The following is a 19,225-nucleotide window of genomic DNA, read 5'->3' as shown; positions in this document are numbered from 1 at the left end:
AAGTACTCCCTTATCCACTGGAGCACCTTCCCTTTTACTCCTGCCTGTTGCTCCAACTTTTTTAACAGCCTTTTATGGGGTACTGTGTCGAAGGCTTTTTGGCAATCCAGGAAAATGCAGTCGGCCCACCCTTCTCTTTCCTGCCTAATTTTCGTTGCCTGGTCATAAAATTCTATTAACCCTGTGAGGCACGATTTACCATCTCTGAACCCATGTTGGTGGTGCGTTACAAAGTTATTTCCCTCCAGATGCTCTACGAGCCTTTTCCTCACGATCTTCTCCAGCACCTTGCATGGTATACAAGTTAAGGAAACTGGCCTGTAATTCAGTGCCTCTTGCCTGTCACCCTTTTTGTATATTGGGACCACGTTAGCTGTCTTCCAACTTTCTGGTAAGTCTCCTGTTTCCAGTGACCTGTTATACACCATAGAGAGTGGCACACTTAGTGCTTCTGCACCTTCCTTTAGTATCCATGGTGAGATTCTATCAGGCCCAACAGCCTTTGTCACATCTAGCTCCAGCAGACACCTTTTGACCTCATCACTGGTGAGGTCAAATTCCTCCAAGGTTTCCAAGGTTGCCGCCTCCTCATTTAGTGCAGGGGCTTCTCCTTGTTCTATTGTGAAGACCTCCTGGAATCTCTTGTTGAGTTCTTCACACACCTCCTTGTCATTCTCTGTGTATCTGTTCTCCCCTTTCCGCAGCTTCATCACTTGTTCCTTCACTGCTGTTTTCCTCCTGATATGGCTGTGGAGCAGCTTTGGTTGGGTCTTGGCTTTACTCGCGATGTCATTTTCAAACTGTCTCTCTGCTTCCCTCCTCACTCTGATGTACTCATTTCTGGCCCTCTGGTACCTCTCCCTGCTCTCTGGTGTTCTGTTATTTCTGTAGTTTCTCCATGTTCTTTTACTCAGTTGTTTCGCTACCTTACATTCCTGGTTGAACCATGGGTTTTTCTGTTGTTTTTCGTTTTTCTCCTTTTGGACGGGGATAAACCTGTCTGCAGCTTCCTGGCACTTTTGGGTGACAATATCCATCATGACCTGCACATTCTTGTCTCTAAGTTCTGTTTCCCATGGTATTCCCATTAGGAAGTTCCTCATCTCGTCATATTTTCCTCTTCGGTAATTCAGTCTTTTCCCCTCCACTCTCATCCTTGGATAGGTTATCCCTACCTCCACCAAGTACTCAAAGGTCAGTACACTGTGGTCACTCATACCTATGGGGGCTTCAACTTTGACTTCCCTTATTTCTGACTCATTTAGGGTGAATATTAAGTCGAGTCTAGCTGGTTCATCATTGCCTCTCATTCTTCTCACACACACACATGTGTGTGTGTGTGTGTGTGTGTGTGTGTAAATGCGAGCTAGTTCGTCTAGGGCAATTTCTGCAATTTCCTGCAGTCATATATTTTGATATGTTGAATTTCTGATATTGCTACTGCCAAGCCTGTAGTGTTGCAACTTTTTAATCAATTAACTTCATCCACAATCTTGCTCTTTACTTAATATGTCATTTGTTATACTTGGTTGTTCGTCTTCACTGTATTTTCTCTGAACTTTTGTACCCCAAAACATCCTTCGCCTATTTTCATCCTTCCCTTCTCTCGCATATTCCCCTCCTTCCCTGATCTCCTTCTCGATTCGCTTTATTTGCCTCCTTTTCTTCCCTCATGATCTTCCTACCTGTGCTCTGTTTTCTTCTTTCATTCCTTTTTTATTTCCTCCTCTTCCGCTTCCCCCTATTACCCGTCTCCCCCACTCCACCTATTTGCCATACACCGTCCAGATTTTAGGCTGGGTTGATAGGCTGTCATATATTACCTCATTCCTGGCTGACATTCAGGGGTCGACACCCTGTATTCCAACCTATCCTCGTATTCCATCCCACAGACGCCCACTCCTCAACCCTCTTTATCCATTTCTAACCCTCCTCCTATCCTATCTCCCACACCATCCTCCCTCTCTCTTCCCATTCTCCCCCACACCATCCTCCCTCTCTCCCCCCATTCTCCCCCACACCATCCTCCCTCTCTCCCCCCATTCTCCCCCTCACTCGCTCCCTCTCTCCCCCCATTCTCCCCCTCACTCGGTCCCTCTCTCCCCCCATTCTCCCCCTCACTCGCTCCCTCACGCCCCCCATTCTCCCCCTCACTCGCTCCCTCTCTCTCTCCATTCTCCCCCTCACTCGCTCCCTCACGCCCCCCACCCTCATCACCAGCTTCCACTTCCTGCGTGTTGATCTCCTGCCCTTGGCATCATTCATTAACAATCTCCGCTGTAGTATTATTAATGGTGTTGTTGCTGAGGTCGTCAGTCCTTGATTACGGTTGGAGGCCTCCATGTTGCAGCGTGGTACTGTGCAACCTCTTACCCGGCTCATCTCCTTAACCGGAGTATTGCGGAATTCTGATAGATTTAACCACTTAAAAATGGGGCTGCCTTTTGATGAACGATTCGTGGTTTTATTTTACTCTCTTGTTGTCGAGGGATAGGCGATAGACTAAGTGCGCTCTTCCCCGTCAGGATAAGCACTGCTTTCCTGTTGGGCTACAGGGACTGTCCATCCCGGCTTGACTGATCCGGTTGGGTAGTTGACCCAAGATCTTATGTTTTAAAGAGGTTTAGCCCTAAATATATTTATTTTTTTGATATGTGCCAATGACCCCGTTACGACACCAGATACATTATTTATATCAAGTATATTTTAAAGTTAACTGTGATTGCAGACATAAGTCACAATTACGGGGCAGAAACGTATAGACACGTACTCCATACCACTGAAGATGACGGGATGGTCTAATCTTCCTAATAAAGGTGATTTAACTTTACACTTGTCCTTGTTGGCTCTTTCTGTCTCCTGATATGTCTTTTGTCCCTATTTTCACCTTTAATATTTACATACCTTTATATATATATATATATATATATATGTATAAAATATCGCATAATCTATCCTCAGCCACGTGACTGTGACTCAGCGTCTTGACTAACTACATTTACAGATGTGTGGGTTGGGTGTCTTAAGATTCTCCCCCGACTCCTCAACCCAGCGAATTTCAACCTTGCTGGTGTTAAAATTCTCCTCCTAGAGTGTGTTTGAGTAAGGTGATAATCGCTCGTTATCAAAAGTTACAACTCTTGAAGGCTGCCCTAACTTTCTTGATGGTGAAGGTTGTGTGTGTGGTGGTGCGCAGCCTAACTTACCTGAACTTCACTTAACAAAACCTATAACTGCCTAAGTTTCCATTCACTTGGGCTGTAGGAGACTCGAACCGTGGGTCCCATGCGTGTGTGTGTGAGGCCGAAGCTGTATCTAACCGCCTAAGCTAATCCAAGTTAACTTATCCTAATGTGGGAAAGCTGACGTCTGGAGGACCGAAGCGTTTGGGCACCTGCTCGGGTGACGTATATACCGCGGGAAAAGGGTTTTCAACCTGCCATGAACCATGACAGATTTATGCTGCGTAGTGAATAACAGATTTAAGTTGTTAACTCGCGACTTTCCTGAATCTGGATTTTAATGGTCGCGTAGAGCAGTGTATGAGAGGAGGTAGTCGTGTAGTGCTCTACCCTCTAGCAGGTGGTGCTCTAGCAGGTGGTGCTCTAGCAGGTGGTGCTCCAGCAGGTGCTGCTTTGGCAGGTGCTGCTTCATCCCTACTCTATATGAGGAATTACATGGTATAGATCAAGGGCTAACTATAAGGGCTAGTAGCTTACAGTTAGCTACAGTAAGCTTACAGTGCGCAGATGAGGAGTTACATCTGTCATATAGAATACGGTCGCGGCACACTGCTGTGGGCCTCAGCTTGCTATTAACACTACAAGAAACAAGTATCTTGCCTCACCAACTTTTCCTGAGAATCACACTGTCAGAGGTGCAGTTCCAGGTCTTGGATATGAAGGGTTCACGTGGGCGAGGTGGGCGGATGGTGTCGCAAACACGGACGGTGTCATCTCCCAAAATGACACCGTGTCATCACTAGAACCCGGTGTCATCTCCCTCGACCAGTGTTGAAGAGTTGAAGGTGTTTGGTCGGGGGAGGGCATTTCCCTGTTTACATTTTGATGATACCTCCGGGAAATGGAACATGAGGCTCTCTTTGTTATTGTTTTGACGTAGTTTTCATGTTTGAGCTTTGATTGTATTTGTTTTGTTTGAATGTTGTTGTTTGGGAGAAAATTTGAGGAAAACTATGCTGGGGGGCACCAGTAAAAACAGTACCACCATATTGTGTGTTTGTTTTCTTTGGGGGCGTGCGTGTGTATACACGTGCGTGTGCACGTGCTTGCTCAGTCTGGAAGGTGCAGGGTTGCAGGCGTTGCCCCCCCCCCACTCCTCCTGCTTCCGGTGTGATAAGAAGCAAAGAGGTGAAGACGGAACCCTTGAGCACTCCCTTCCTCCCTGTACCCTCCGACCTGGGCACCAACTCCCCTTCCCCCACACACACCAGCTGTCACAACACCACCCTCGCTCCACATCCTTTCACACGTTTCATCCCCGTTTCTTAGCCCGGTCACCACCACTTCTATCACCACCACCACCACCACTATCACCACCACCACCACTATCACCACCACCACCACTATCTCGACCATCACCATGATCTGCATTATCTCTTCAGTTCTTGCCAGTCATCACCCCCGAAATCGTGTCCTTTCCGACCCACCAAAAACACCAACTGTGTTTTCACTCTTCCTTCTGTTGGCTTCAGGAGATCGTTCAATCGACTTTTATTGTGTGTAGATAAGCGAAGTGTCTTCAAGGCGGGTAGTGAGCGTCTTTGGGGAAGTTGGGAAATGTCTTCTTGTATTGGTTCATGTGGTCCCCCCTGGCGGCGATGGCGCGAATTATTGTCCGCTAAATGCCATATGCTTCCCCCCAAAACTTCTACCACTTACTGACCCGAACTCCTACACCTTATTTGACCCATCTCCTGCCCTATATTTTCCCCAATTCCTGCCCTATATTTTCCCCAATTCCTGCCCTATATTTTCCCCAATTCCTGCCTTATATTTTCCCCAGTTCCTGCCCCATATTTACCCCCAATACCTACACCTGCCGAGGCCCGCACCCCCACCTCAACTCATACCATAGACGGCCTAGAGCATCTCTCATCTCCGCTCTGACTCGTTTCCCATCCTAACCTACCAACAGGGTAATCTGTATACAAGTCGGCCACCTAACCCAACACTGTGGCTCTCAATACGGAGGCTCCCAGCTGTGTGGCTCTCACAAATTTAAGCCGGGGAAATGCGACACATTTCCACCTCGAGCCCCTGGAAATGAATGCACTAAATAGTTAGAATATTTACTCTTTATTTACACCAGGAATACTAAACAAAAAGGCAGCTTTCCTGTAGCTGCCTGGTGTTGGATCGACCAGTGTGGCGGGGATGTTGTGTGGTAGAACAACATCGGTGTCGATTTCTAACAGTTGTGTACATTGAATACTATTTCTCCTTCCTCTCAGCTTTCATGCCTCCCCCCCTTATACCCCTTCACTCAAACCACCGCGTTTTGAACCCCACCTTCACCCATCCCCCCTCTCGGTATCTACAAAATCTCGTGTAGTCTTGAGGCAAAGTAACATTCGCACCAGTTATTCCATCTATTATCATTCTATTATGCACAAATTGAATTGTCTCTTCTCTACTTCTCGTCCCGTCTCTCCTGTTTATATTCTGGGCATACTGTAATGCAAGGATACTTCAACTTTCACCTGCTTTAGCAACACTAATATATCCACCCCACCCCCGTCCCAAATCCATATCCTGACCCCTTCCAAGTGCTATATAGTCGTAATGGTTTGGCGCCTTTTCCGGATACTTCCCTCCCACTCACCCCCTCCCCTCCCCTTCACCTCCAGGGCCTTGCTTGCCCATTAGCCGTCACAGGTTATTTATTATCCATCGTGTCTCATTACCGCTTAATTACCCTACAGGGCATTGGAGGGTAATGGAGGCACCTCCATTGGCTGATTGAATGTGTGATGATAATTAGCAGGGAAGACTTGGTAGAGGAGGGAGCCCGTGGGGGGTGTCGGCGGCCAGGGCCGGGCGTCGTTGTCCCCAGGCCTGGTGGTGGTGGCGGCTCCTTGTCCCAGAGCCCGCTGTCCTGTTATCCTGGTGGGGTGCTGAGGCGCTCCTGACGCTACCCTCCCCCCACTCTCCCCTCTCCCACTCTCCCCTCTCCCTCTCTTTCCTCCGCCACTCTCTTCCCTCTCCCCTCTCTCTCTTCCCTCTGTCACTCTCCCCTACCTTTCTCTTCCCTTCGTCGACCTCCTCCACTTGTCCCAGTACATTGTCCGGTGATGAAAGGAGGATGTCTTAATTAATCTGCAAGTTTCTCATGTTTTTTTCGATCGCAAGTGCCTCTGTGAGAGAGGCAAGTGCCTCTCTCTTGTCTAGTGCGCGTGTGGGTGACAGTACCGGCACTGGTCCTGGTGCCTCGACCAGGCCGAGGCCGGGACCGGGCCGCGGGGACGGTGAGCCCCGAAATCATAGCAAGGTAACAGCAAGGTACTACTACTACCTTGCTCTACAAGGTAGCACTCAAAATTGTTCAGTGTTGTTCTCGCTCGACAATTATTCACATTCATTCTCGAGGTACAATCGGAGAACACTAGGGGACACACCGCCATATCTTGAGATGGTTATCTTGAGATGATTTCGGGGCTTTTTATTGTCCCCGCGGCCCGGTCCTCGACCAGGCCTCCACCCCCAGGAAGTAGAACGTGACAGCTGACTAACTTCCAGGTACCTATTTACTGCTAGGTAACAGGGGCATTCAGGGTGAAAGAAACTTTGCCCATTTGTTTCTGCCTCGTGCGGGAATGTAATGCCATAGCAGCATGTACAACACTCCCCAATAGGAAAAAATCCCGCTGGATGAACAACCCAGCGGGTTTTCTTCCTATTGGGGAGTGTTGTACATGCTGCTATGGCGGTATGTCCACTCACAAGATGAGTGGCGCTGCCCAATAAACTCGCCTCTCGGGCAAAATTAACAAAACAAATTACTATGGACATCACAGCTCCACGACTATTCATTATCCTCCCGAAGAAAACAAAAATATCCAAGTTTCTGCAGGAAGTGTCGGCCCAACAGGGTTGTAGTGGGTATGTGGGCCTTCGAGCCGCTCCGAGTAACAGCTTCTTGGACCAAGTTATCACCGAATAAGCCACTAGGCCCCTAGGCCGGGCTTGCGGTAGAAGGCTTCTTAGAACCCACTCCTGGTAGGTTTATTCCTGTTAGAGCAGGGATAAGGAATTGTTTTGGTCCTCGCCTTGAGTGATCTAACCCTGGAGGCATCTCAGGTGGGAACATTGTGTTCAGTTATAAAAATGACCTGTGGTTCCTTTTCAGTTACAACCCCGCTCCTGTGCCAGGTAAGTCCACTACGGGCTCACCATAAAGACAGTATTGAATGGAATCTTGAGTTATCAAAAAGGTCCCTTAAAAGTGTCATTAGACGAGAACTCCTGGATGGATTTGAAGAAAGTAGAACAGTGCAAACTGAAACTAGCAGGTCCATTGTTCATCACAATGAAATGTGTGAAGTAAAACATGTGTATGGGGCAAGTAACAAAGTCAGTAGACTAACAGATGTTGTCACAGCTCGTATAAGACTTGGATCCAAGTATCTCTGGCAGTTCGGCTTGTATAGGGATCTAGATGAAGTAAAGTGTAAAGTGTGTGGACATAGGCAGGGATACACACTCGAACACTATATCTTGGATTGTGGTAAAATTGAGCCTTTTAGAGATAAATCTAAGCTCACTCTGTATGATATGGCAACCTATCTTATTACCATGGATAAATTACCTGAAATCCTTGCACTGTACCCACATTTTGCTTCCAGTAGATGAACGACATATGAGATTCAGAAACAAGTAGTGTATTGTGAGGACTAATAATAAACAGAAGCTCCCCTATGACTCTGTAATATCCCCATTGGTCAAACTATTATGTATTAGCGACAAGACCTACCATTAATGTATGATGACTTACTGTAAATATGTAGCTCTTGTAATAGCACTTTCTCTGTAACTAGCTGACATTGTATCTATAAGGTGTGAAGGATTGAAGAAATTGTTTATGTAATAATCTAAGATGAGGTCTGATAAAGACCTTTTGTGCCCTCTGTAATGCTTTTGCACTACCGCTCACAGGATGAGTATGGGGTGCACAATAAACTAGCCGCCTTCGGCGGCAACAATCACGGGCTCGCCATAGCCCGTGCTACTTGGAACTTTTTGTTCCGAGTAGCTGAATCTATAACAACAACAATCCTTTTCGTGTTTCGTTGTGATGAACAAAGAATTTGGTAAGGAGGATGGAGGAAGAGATGGGGATCACATGGGAGATGTAGGATGAGGATGGAAAGTGAATAAGGGTGAAAACTGTGGTTCTTATGTCAGATGTTTGGCTTGGGGAGGAAATGTAATTAGCGTGTTTCTCACAGCTGGCAGTCGGTACAAGGCAATTAATTAATCAAAACTTGCGATAAAAATCATTCCACTTAAATACTCTTGAAAGGTATCTTGATTTCTCTTGAGGCAGTAACGATATGTTACAATGATTTGATCATTTAAACTAAAGTTGTTATTAAGAAATTTCATTATGGTTGTGTGTTATTGCAACGAAAATATTGTAATAATATTTGAACACTGTGTGTGTGTGTGTGTGTGTGTGTGTGTGTGTGTGTGTGTGTGTGTGTGTGTGTGTGTGTGTGTGTCTTTTGAAGTGTTGTAGAGACTGGGTGACCCCTGTGTGTGCTCCTCCTGTTGTGATACTGGCTCACCATAGCCCGTGCTACTGGAACTTATTGTTCTGAGTAGCTGAATCTGAAACAACAATTCTCCCGCTGAAACAATAACTATGTGACTTTTCATAAGTAATTTTTTGTATTACTACTGAATTCTATTAGTTTAGGGCATTACATTAATTTAAGGAAATTATAAAAGTACAGTATAGGGCATTATATTAGTAGAAGAATCTTAGTTTTATGGTTTTAATTACATTACACCTTGCAGTTATAATATTGTACTGTATTCATCTTCGATACTATGTGTTTTAATATAACTACAAGATATGTATTCCACTACATATACACATGTTTGGCAGGCAGGGACTATGCATTCACCTAGTTGTGCTTGCGGGGGGTTGAGCTCATCTCTTTCGGCCCGCCTCTCAACTGTCAATCAATCAACTGTTACTATTTTTTTATCTTTCTCTTATCACATACGTGTATGCACACTTAAGCACATACATCACATACTTAAACGTATGATGCAACAGTGTATGATCACTGTTGTTGCTGTAACTATCCTTGTTACAGCAAGGAAGTCTTCCTTTGTTGACCAGACCACACACTAGATGGTGAAGGGACGACGACGTTTCGGTCCGTCCTGGACCACAATCGACTTGAGAATGGTCCAGGACGGATTGAAACGTCGTCGTCCCTTCACCTTCTAGAAGTCTTCCTTTTTGCTGGAAGACTTGTAATTCAACAGGCGTGGTTAACTAGTTGTCATCCAGTCAGTAGTCATACATTTACATTTTGTTATATTGTTTCAAAGCCAAATAAACACTCCTTCTATCATTACTAATGCAACCCTGTTTTTTTCTCCGTTTATCCAGTTTCTGCTCACGAACTTAAGCTACAACACGATGTACGAGGTGAAGGTTCGTGGCGGCACCTATTCGCATTTCTTCTCGGAGAACAACAAGACTTACAAAGGGGCATTCTCACACCCGCGCAAAATTCTTCTCTACCCAGACTGCCACAAGATGCCTCATCCCGATACCAGTGGTTCGGGATTCGAGATGAGTGCGGGCATCATTGCTGGTATCATCTGTGCAACCTTTGCCATTTTCTTGCTGGTGATTGCCATGGTCATATGGAGGTATGTGCGACCGAAACGTCGTCGTCCCTTCAATTTCTAGTGTGTGGTCTGGTCAACAACGATTCTTCGCGGCAGGGGATCGTATTCCAGGGACCTGCCCGAAACGCTACGCGTACTAGTGGCTGTACATGAATGTAACAACTCTTGTATATATCTCAAAAAAAAAAAAAACATACTTCAGCCACGTTATTGTGACTCATCGCCTGCATGTTGACTACCTTCAATAAAGTACTGTATTGTATTTGTCAGGGTTAACAAGTTGATACAGAGGGAGAGCAATTCAGAAATGGTGCTACTTAAATAGACTGTTGTAAAGAGCTCTGTCTATTAGTGCTCGGTATAATAGGTATTGTGTAATGAGAGGCAAACCATTATGATCTAGTCAATAACATAAAAGGGATAATTAGGCTGCGCAAAAATGCAGAAATCATTCCAGTACATTTCAGCTCATTTTTGTATCCTTTCTCCTCATCAAATGGCAGTTATTGTTTGAGGTAATCAATATAAGATGTTTATTCAGGTAAAGGTACATACATTGAAAATGAGTTACAAACATGATGTTGGATTAATAAAGCCAGTACATACAATGCCTGAAGCCACTAATACGCGCAGCGTTTCGGACAAGGTGTGGGTAAAAAAAAAAAACTTAGACTAAAACTTAATACCAATTGAGATCAAAAGCATAAATTGAATTGAAAAAAGGACAAAATAGAAAATAGAATGATGATAATTACACGATGGATGGAACAACATAAAATGCAACAAGAGGTGAAGGTTCAAGACACTTGCTGCTTCTCTGAGCACAGCACGGCATGTGCATTCTCACATTCTAAAGATCTTCGACAACTCTTGTTGGTCTAGTTATAGGTAGGTCCGAGACGACACAAATGCTTCACGATCATGGAAGAGAGCTACAGATGGAGGGAATTGATTGGTTCCACGACGTCAGCCAACACACACATTATACACACCGTACATGTCAACGGTTCAGTAGAATAAGTCTCCAACAGCCAAAAAACAGAAGCTATACCAATATCCAAGGGCCAAGTTTTTGAGAGACCAAGCTGAAGCACTGTCAGTCAGCCTTAACCACACACTGCCGCCAGCACCGTGGTGTTGGAGGTCAACCACTCTACATGGTGGAGTTGGAGGTCAACCACTCTACATGGTGGTGTTGGAGGTCAACCACTCTACATGGTGGTGTTGGAGGTTAACCACTCTACATGGTGGTGTTGGAGGTCAACCACTCTACGTGGTGGTGTTGGAGGTCAACCACTCTACATGGTGGAGTTGGAGGTCAACCACTCTACGTGGTGGTGTTGGAGGTCAACCACTCTACGTGGTGGTGTTGGAGGTCAACCACTCTACATGGTGGTGTTGGAGGTTAACCACTCTACATGGTGGTGGTCAACCACTCTACATGGTGGTGTTGGAGGTCAACCACTCTACGTGGTGGTGTTGGAGGTCAACCACTCTACATGGTGGTGTTGGAGGTCAACCACTCTACATGGTGGTGGTCAACCACTCTACATGGTGGTGGTCAACCACTCTACATGGTGGTGTTGGAGGTCAACCACTCTACGTGGTGGTGTTGGAGGTCAACCACTCTACGTGGTGGTGTTGGAGGTCAACCACTCTACGTGGTGGTGTTGGAGGTCAACCACTCTACGTGGTGGTGTTGGAGGTCAACCACTCTACGTGGTGGTGTTGGAGGTCAACCACTCTACATGGTGGTGTTGGAGGTCAACCACTCTACGTGGTGGTGTTGGAGGTCAACCACTCTACATGGTGGAGTTGGAGGTCAACCACTCTACGTGGTGGTGTTGGAGGTCAACCACTCTACGTGGTGGTGTTGGAGGTCAACCACTCTACGTGGTGGTGTTGGAGGTCAACCACTCTACGTGGTGGTGTTGGAGGTCAACCACTCTACGTGGTGGTGTTGGAGGTCAACCACTCTACGTGGTGGTGTTGGAGGTCAACCACTCTACGTGGTGGTGTTGGAGGTCAACCACTCTGTGGTGGTGTTGGAGGTCAACCACTCTACGTGGTGGTGTTGGAGGTCAACCACTCTACATGGTGATGTTGGAGGTCAACCATTCTACATGGTGATGTTGGAGGTCAACCACTCTACATGGTGATGTTGGAGGTCAACCACTCTACATGGTGATGTTGGAGGTCAACCACTCTGTGTATCTACATGGTGAAGGCTGCCAATGAACTCCAGAGTCCATCCAGATGTGATGGCATAGAGCTCGAGGGATAGATCTGATGGCCTCTACAGACAAAAAAAAGATTAAATCTTCGAACCAGGAGATTCCTCATGACCAGTGAAGGGGTTAGCAACATGCTACTTCCTGATCCTACTATGAAACTAGTTCATGGGCTGGAGCCTCACCTGACCACAGGGCTCCAGGTAAAAGTGAGCTGTTTCTTGAGGCTCCCAAGTCTCTGATGATTGAGAAGGAAAAATACAATAATATACACTGGAAAATACAATAATATAAAGCCTGCTGCACCAATGCTGTCTCTAGAAGGAAAATAATAACTGTTCTTTTATCCCAAACTGAACCCAACCGGGTCAAACATTGTGAAGACTGTAAATCAATCATTGGCTCATATATTGGCAATCCAAATATGTCCATAACAGCCAGTGCACAATACCTGGCCAGCAGGCAAGCTGATACCATTAAAAGCCCAAATTGCCTATTTATAGAGGTTCATGCCCTAAAACAAGGTATCAGATTTAACTTGATGAGGTGAGCTCAAAGGTGGAAGGAACTGTAATTAAACCTAAGCTAAAACCACTCCCTGAACCTCAGATGAATCAAATTAAAGTACTGTAGTAAGCATCTTCAAGGTTTCTGGTCACAAGCTAAGACTAACTCAAAACCACCTGGGTGAATAACAGCAATGATGGTCACCCCTTAAGTTAGACAAGGGATGTATTTGTTGTTCCCCAACAAGTCAATGATCATTCTCCTGCTGTTCAATTCCCATCATAACTGGGAAGAAAAGAGTACTGTACAGATCGCCAAAATTGCCCCAAGCCAAGATCTCTCAGATGTGAGCATTCACTATTAGCACATAGAACTTGCCTGGATATATTTTCTAGCATTACTTGACTCAATCCATGGTAAACCCATTTGCTGTTGCTGCTCTTATTTTCTTTTTACTTGGTACTTTAAATCGATAGCTTGGAAAAACACATCATTCTTATACCTAAACCATGGAATCATTTAACCTTGATGTACTATTGAAGGTACATTCTGGTAATATGGTGCCCCACTAAGTGGATCAAGCAAGATTTTAGTGCACTGCATGCAATTCATTGGAATTCAGCCGCACATCCTTGAAGGGGGAGCAGTACCATTGATGTTAATCTGTGATGCAGGTTCAAACATGATAGTACAATGTTGTTTAAGAAAAACTCTCAATAGCATTGCTCAGGCAACATTGGTTAATTTAATTCACCTAGGCTCTAGGAGACTTGAGTTGCGGACCCTATGTGTGCGAGGCCGAAGCTCTATCAACTGAGCTATGAGTAGTCTTAATAAGGAAAGATCCCAGAAGCAACTACTGCCAAAGATATGAAGTGTTTATATATATTTATAAAGATTTGAAGTGTGGATGATAATATTTATTAGTTAATGTTGATAGGAGTTACTTAACTGTTTATGTATTGATATGCTGTATGTACTTAAAGATGTTGAAGAATACAAAGCATACCATCTTAAATTTTACATTTAACATTTCCTTACTTCTGTTTTTTAGACGATTCTTCCAAGGAGCTTATTATTACCTTGACGATCCACCGAAAGCTGCGCCAGTCCTCATGCACGACTGGGAAAATGACACGGGTGGGGAAGGCTGTTATGGGCCAATTGATGTTCATGACTTTGCCAAGGTATGGGCCTATTGATGTTCATGACTGCCAATGTGTGTTTTAAGGATATTTCCTGTAGATAGCAGCAGATCTATCAGATATAGGAGTTACTTTTGTTTTCTAGCCATATTGCATATACTGTATATACTGTATAAGCATTTGTATATTCAAAAAATGATGCACTTATTAATGAAAGAGATTTGGTGAAAATTAAGCATAAATTTTTTAACTTGCCCTTAAGCACTAAAAGTCTGCCCATTTTATATTTTAGCAGTTGTGATAAAAAGTGTTGATCAATTTAATTGTTACTTTTTTTTATAAAGATATAAATTTTAAATAGAAAGGTTACATTGAGGAAATTTTTAGGTTCAAATGGGTTTAGTAGTTGAGGTCAAACAAATGCATTGCCAGACATGTGGCTTTATTGGTCAAATAATTACAGTACAGTTACGTCGTGCAATAATACCAAGCTGTAATGTACGATTATGTTACGTTGTTGGGTAGATTAGATACATAGTGTTTAGTGAGTTTCATATTTATTTAGTAGTCTTGATTACAGTAGTCGGTTGTTGGCATTGTCGTAGGCATTGAGACGGAGCTTGGAGCAGAGCAGAGCAGAGAGCTGAGCGAGGCCGGAATTGCGCAGCTCTATGCAGGAGAGCGTGGCGGCTCGATTGGGGCATCATGAGTGTCTGAACTCAGGAAGCGAGAGCGTTGTAGCTCGATGCAGTCATAGTCTGTTAGAATTGTACACGCCGAATGCTACATTCTTGACTGTGGAAATTGTGCTGTTCGCTATTCACTTCAAGCTTGTTTATATTTGGTGACTACACCTCGGCTTCCTCCAACAGGATGAAAAGTGTGTTACCTGTAATTGGGAAAAAGAATTGTAGCTTCTGTAATTAGTGCTAATTAGTTATGCCATTAAGATAATGAGAGACTGGAACTAGTATAATGTTTACTCGCTACAAAATCATATAATATACAATACATATATACAGATTAAGCACTTTTTATTCACCATAACAATAAGCAAACCGCTTATGAACTAAAGCTAGAACAAACAGAAAATAAGAGAGTACATTACACCGACCTGTATATATGAGTGGCAGCTGATCTGCCGATCACCAAAACAATAACAGTCAAGCAAGCATCCATCCGGTACAATAACAACTCCAGCCAGGTACGATAGATACAACACTTGTACTACAGTAATGTAACATTTTTTCCACATTTTATTACTGAGGAAATAGGCAGCATAGAGATATAGTTGTTAATAAACAATTACATAAATATATAACATGTAGGAAGAAATGAAAGTGTACTACAATTGGTTTAACTTAAACCATTCACAGTTAATAATGGGGAAAAAAATTTGTGTGTCAAAGAATCTCAGGAAACATGGCAAATGTGTGCACCTCATGACAGTGTTAATTATTTTTAAAACTTATGTTGCAGCACAAGTATGTAAGAACCTCTCCACTTAGTCGAGAGACAGATGAACTTACATAAATCTGATGTTTGAGTTAAGCAATTGAGTACTTTTTTTTTAAGTGTGTACTCTATTTCTTTGGTATAGGCCTATCAAACATTAAGAAAGTTGCTGTGTGCACCACCTTATTTTGGATTCCAGAAGGAACGACATATTATAAATGCTATTCAAGTGTAAAAGGCCAAATAATTACTTTACCTGAGTTTGCCTGAGAGCCACTAACACTAGTTGCCTCGACGAGGATAGGAAGCTGGCGGCTCGTCGAAGATCCCCCCCCCCCCATTTGCCTTGATCTTTTCCAACTGTACTTTAAAAGTTAACAGTTTTGTCATTTACAGCTTCTGCGGGTAGGCAGTTCCATGGGTCAATAACTCTGTGGGTGAAAAAGCATCTGTTCTTAGTCCTATATAGTGGCTTGTTGAGCTTGAAAATGTTGTTCCGTATTTGTGCTACATCTGAAGTAAAGCAAGTTAACACAGTGATTTCTGTAATTGTCTAATGAATTATGTACTACAGATGTATACATTTTTTTTTTTTTTTTTTTTTTTTACTAAATACTGCTTGAGTAATTTTGTAATCTTTGCCTCTTTCTTTGCCTACTGACTTTACCAGTAGTAGCTTTTGTACTTGCAGAGATGGCTTCAGTGCTTTATAAATTATAGGGATAGCATATGAAAAGTTAATAGAGAGAATCTGGATAATGATAATCTTGTACAGTATTGAGTTGGTCAGTTTGAGGTGAATTTGTGGTGTTAGGAGGATTGAGAGAGTAAAGAATGAAAATGACTTAAAAAGATGCAAATGGGAGTAAATCATAAATTTGAATAGTATTTATTTAAATGGTTTGGTCATGTTGAACAAATGGATGATGATAGTGTTGAAAATGGCATATTTGTGTGTGTGTGTGTGTGTGTGTGTAATTACCAAAGTACAGTAATTACTTTAGTGTAGTTTCAGGATGAGTGCTATGCCCGTGGTATCCCATCTTTCCAGTACTTTTTTTCATACAACACTTTGAAGCTACTGATGGTTTTGGCATCCACCATAAACTCACTTAATTTGTTCCAATCGTCTACCACTCTGTTTGCAAAAGGGAATTTTCTAATGTATTTTCAATAGCTTTTTTCTATAGTTTGAACTTATGGCCTCTTGCTCTTGAAGTTAGTTTTCAACAATTCTTCTTTGTCAATTTTGTCTTCCTTTTGCTATTTTATATGTAGTGGACATATCACCTCTTTTTTTTTCTTCTATCTTCTAGCTTTAGTATATTTAATGTCCCCCTCTCGGTCAGGGGAGCCGGTCGGCCGAGCGGACAGCACGCTGGACTTGTGATCCTGTGGTCCTGGGTTCAACCCAAGGCGCCGGCGAGAAACAATGGGCAGAGTTTCTTTCACCCTGATGCCCCTGTTACCTAGCAGTAAAATAGGTACCTGGGTGTTAGTCAGCTGTCACGGGCTGCTTCCTGGGGGTGGAGGCCTGGTCGAGGACTGGGCTGCGGGGACACTAAAAAACCCTGAAATCATCTTAAGGTAACCTCAAGAAGATAACCCCTCTCCCTCATAGCTCTTGTCTTCAATTCTGGAAGAATGAGTGAGTTGAGTGTGTGAGAGAGGGAGTGAGGAGGGTGTATCCCCCCCCCTCCCTGAGTCTTGACCAGCGCTTATCTCGGGAAGCTACTCGCCAAGCTACTATGCTACTAAGGGCCCTCACCAGAAAAAAGGAGTTTCATTACATTTAAAGCTTGAGTTCTGTTCTGCATTTTCCTGTGGTCCTCCACTCATGCTTACCCTATGTCCTAAGAAAACTCGAGATATAGAAAATATCTTTCAAGAACAGATGGAGCCATACTAAACCACTATGCTCAGCACCAGCTGTTCCACTTGATATCATTAAATTATTCTTTACTATTTGCTTACAAGTGTTTCAACAACTGATACCCACCAATTGCATACATCAGGAGGGAAAAGGCTCAACATCAGCTAAGATTCAGATCAAACTTCTCACTTCTCCTTGTCTTTTTCATTGTACAGCTGTACAGTACTCTGAACTGTTTGTCCACTTCATGGGTTGCCATATTTGGAATGAATGCCTCTCAGTCTTCAAAATACATCACCAAATTTGGTAGATAAAACACTTAAATGACACTTTATATTGCTATATATTTAGAATGTCTATATGCTTCAGGTCTTTGAAGGGTATGGATTCCACTTGGTCGTTCTCTTTACTATTCGATTCCCTGTTTTCCATACTACTGTTTACGTCATGAGCAGTGAATCGGGCACTGATTGGAGCAGGAGCTTCTCTCTAGGTTGCGGTCTGTGCCTCTGGTTCCTTCCCTAGGTACGTAAGTGAGAAGGCAGGCTGGATCTATAGATGACCTGAGCTGCCATATGGTGGTGCATTTGGGTACTAGCACATGGTTTGTTGACATTGGGCAAATTACCACTTTCCTTGTTTCTATCTTTTCTCTTTCTAATCAAGATACAGTACATGGTTTGTTTTGCTTTTGTGTATACAGTACTTTCTAGCTGGTTTTATTTGTAAATCTTGGATCTCTATGCTCATGTAATGTACATGATTCAACTAAACACCGAGGAGGTCTACATTTACTGTGGATATCCTGACCGAAGAACTGTAAACACACTTTAGTGGTCATAGTAAATATTTGAGATAGGTTATTCTGGCATATGGAGAGACTATCTCAGGTCATTTCAGGCTGTATGGCCATTTTACTCCTTGCTATGCTGTGCTGGAACTGACTGCTAGACAAAAGATCTCTGTGTAGAGAAAAAGAATGTGATTGTTGCTGTCTGGGCCAGTGTTAGTAGTTAGATCCAGTGCAGAGGGATTGTAATTTCGAGACTTGTAGGTACACAACAATCTCTTCGGCTGTCACATTTGGTACTTGGTAGACATACGCTAGTTCAGAAATCTGATACTGTTGTTTTATAGATATTTCTGTGGTACCAGAGTCAATGCACTGGGTAGCAACCAAGGCTGCCCAGAGAGTGAGGCTTATTACGTTCCATTCAGTGCTTGATTCTGTTATTGGTAACTTCCAGATTTACTCATTCAAATGTTATGTTTGAATACAAGTGTTAAGGAACTATTTGACTCATTCTAGTTTTCTTTACTATAGTTCTAGCAGGTGCTAGCTGCTTCATTACTGTAGTAGCCAATACAGCATGTAGACTATTGGATTTTTTCAGTGCTGCTTCTAAAGTCTTTTACAATTTAAAGGTGGATGAAATGTCGGGAAGATTCTACACGAAGCCACTTCCCATAGAAAGGAACTTTTCCACACGAAATAAAGCATCAAACAATACTAAATGAATACCAAAACAGACAAACTGTCTTGGAGTGCCACATCATGTGAGAGGACATTCTTATAAACACAAATAGGTGATGTGAATATTTGTAGTGATCACATATGCTCTGTTGTTAAGGCTCTATTATAACCTTACAGCACGTAGCAGACTTGCATGCTGATGGAGACATTGCATTTTCCAAAGAATATGAAGCAATTCAAGCAGCCTCGGCCCAGGAACACCACCCAGCAGAGCACTCCCAGCACCCGGACAATAAACAGAAGAACCGTTACCTCAACATCGTTGCATGTGAGTGGAATTGTTTGTTATGGCAAGGTTTTTTAAACAAGCTTGCTGTTCCTGTAGGCACAGGCACTGTTTTATGAAAACCATGCATCTATCTTCAGGTCCTGTCACAACAAAATTGTGATTGATCAGTCTTTGCAACCTCAATACCCCTTTATATTTCCTTATCTTACATGCTTTAAGTCAGTCAACATTTGGTTCATAAACTGATGAATTTATCGTTGTAGTCTTAACATTAACTTCTGTTGTCTCTAATACTGTACATAATTTACAACTTTTTTTATAACAACATTTTTAGTTGTAGGAAATATAGATGTCTGCCATT

General features: G+C 43.4%; 1 protein-coding gene across 1 annotated transcript in view; it reads left to right on the top strand.

Moving 5' to 3' along the window:
* The window catches only part of Ptp99A (Protein tyrosine phosphatase 99A), a 262,039-nt gene that overhangs the window by 217,577 nt on the left and 25,237 nt on the right, over positions 1-19,225 (top strand). The window contains exons 8-10 of the mRNA XM_069339198.1: positions 9,646-9,911; positions 13,683-13,815; positions 18,753-18,903. Of these exons, the coding sequence (XP_069195299.1) occupies positions 9,646-9,911; positions 13,683-13,815; positions 18,753-18,903 (550 nt within the window). The remainder of the gene's footprint in view (positions 1-9,645; positions 9,912-13,682; positions 13,816-18,752; positions 18,904-19,225) is intronic.

This window comes from Procambarus clarkii, chromosome 41 (genome assembly GCF_040958095.1).
Source record: "Procambarus clarkii isolate CNS0578487 chromosome 41, FALCON_Pclarkii_2.0, whole genome shotgun sequence".
NCBI classification, from domain to species: domain Eukaryota; kingdom Metazoa; phylum Arthropoda; class Malacostraca; order Decapoda; family Cambaridae; genus Procambarus; species Procambarus clarkii.
Note: the sequence above shows the minus strand (reverse complement) of the source record. Positions and strands in the feature narration are given on the sequence as shown.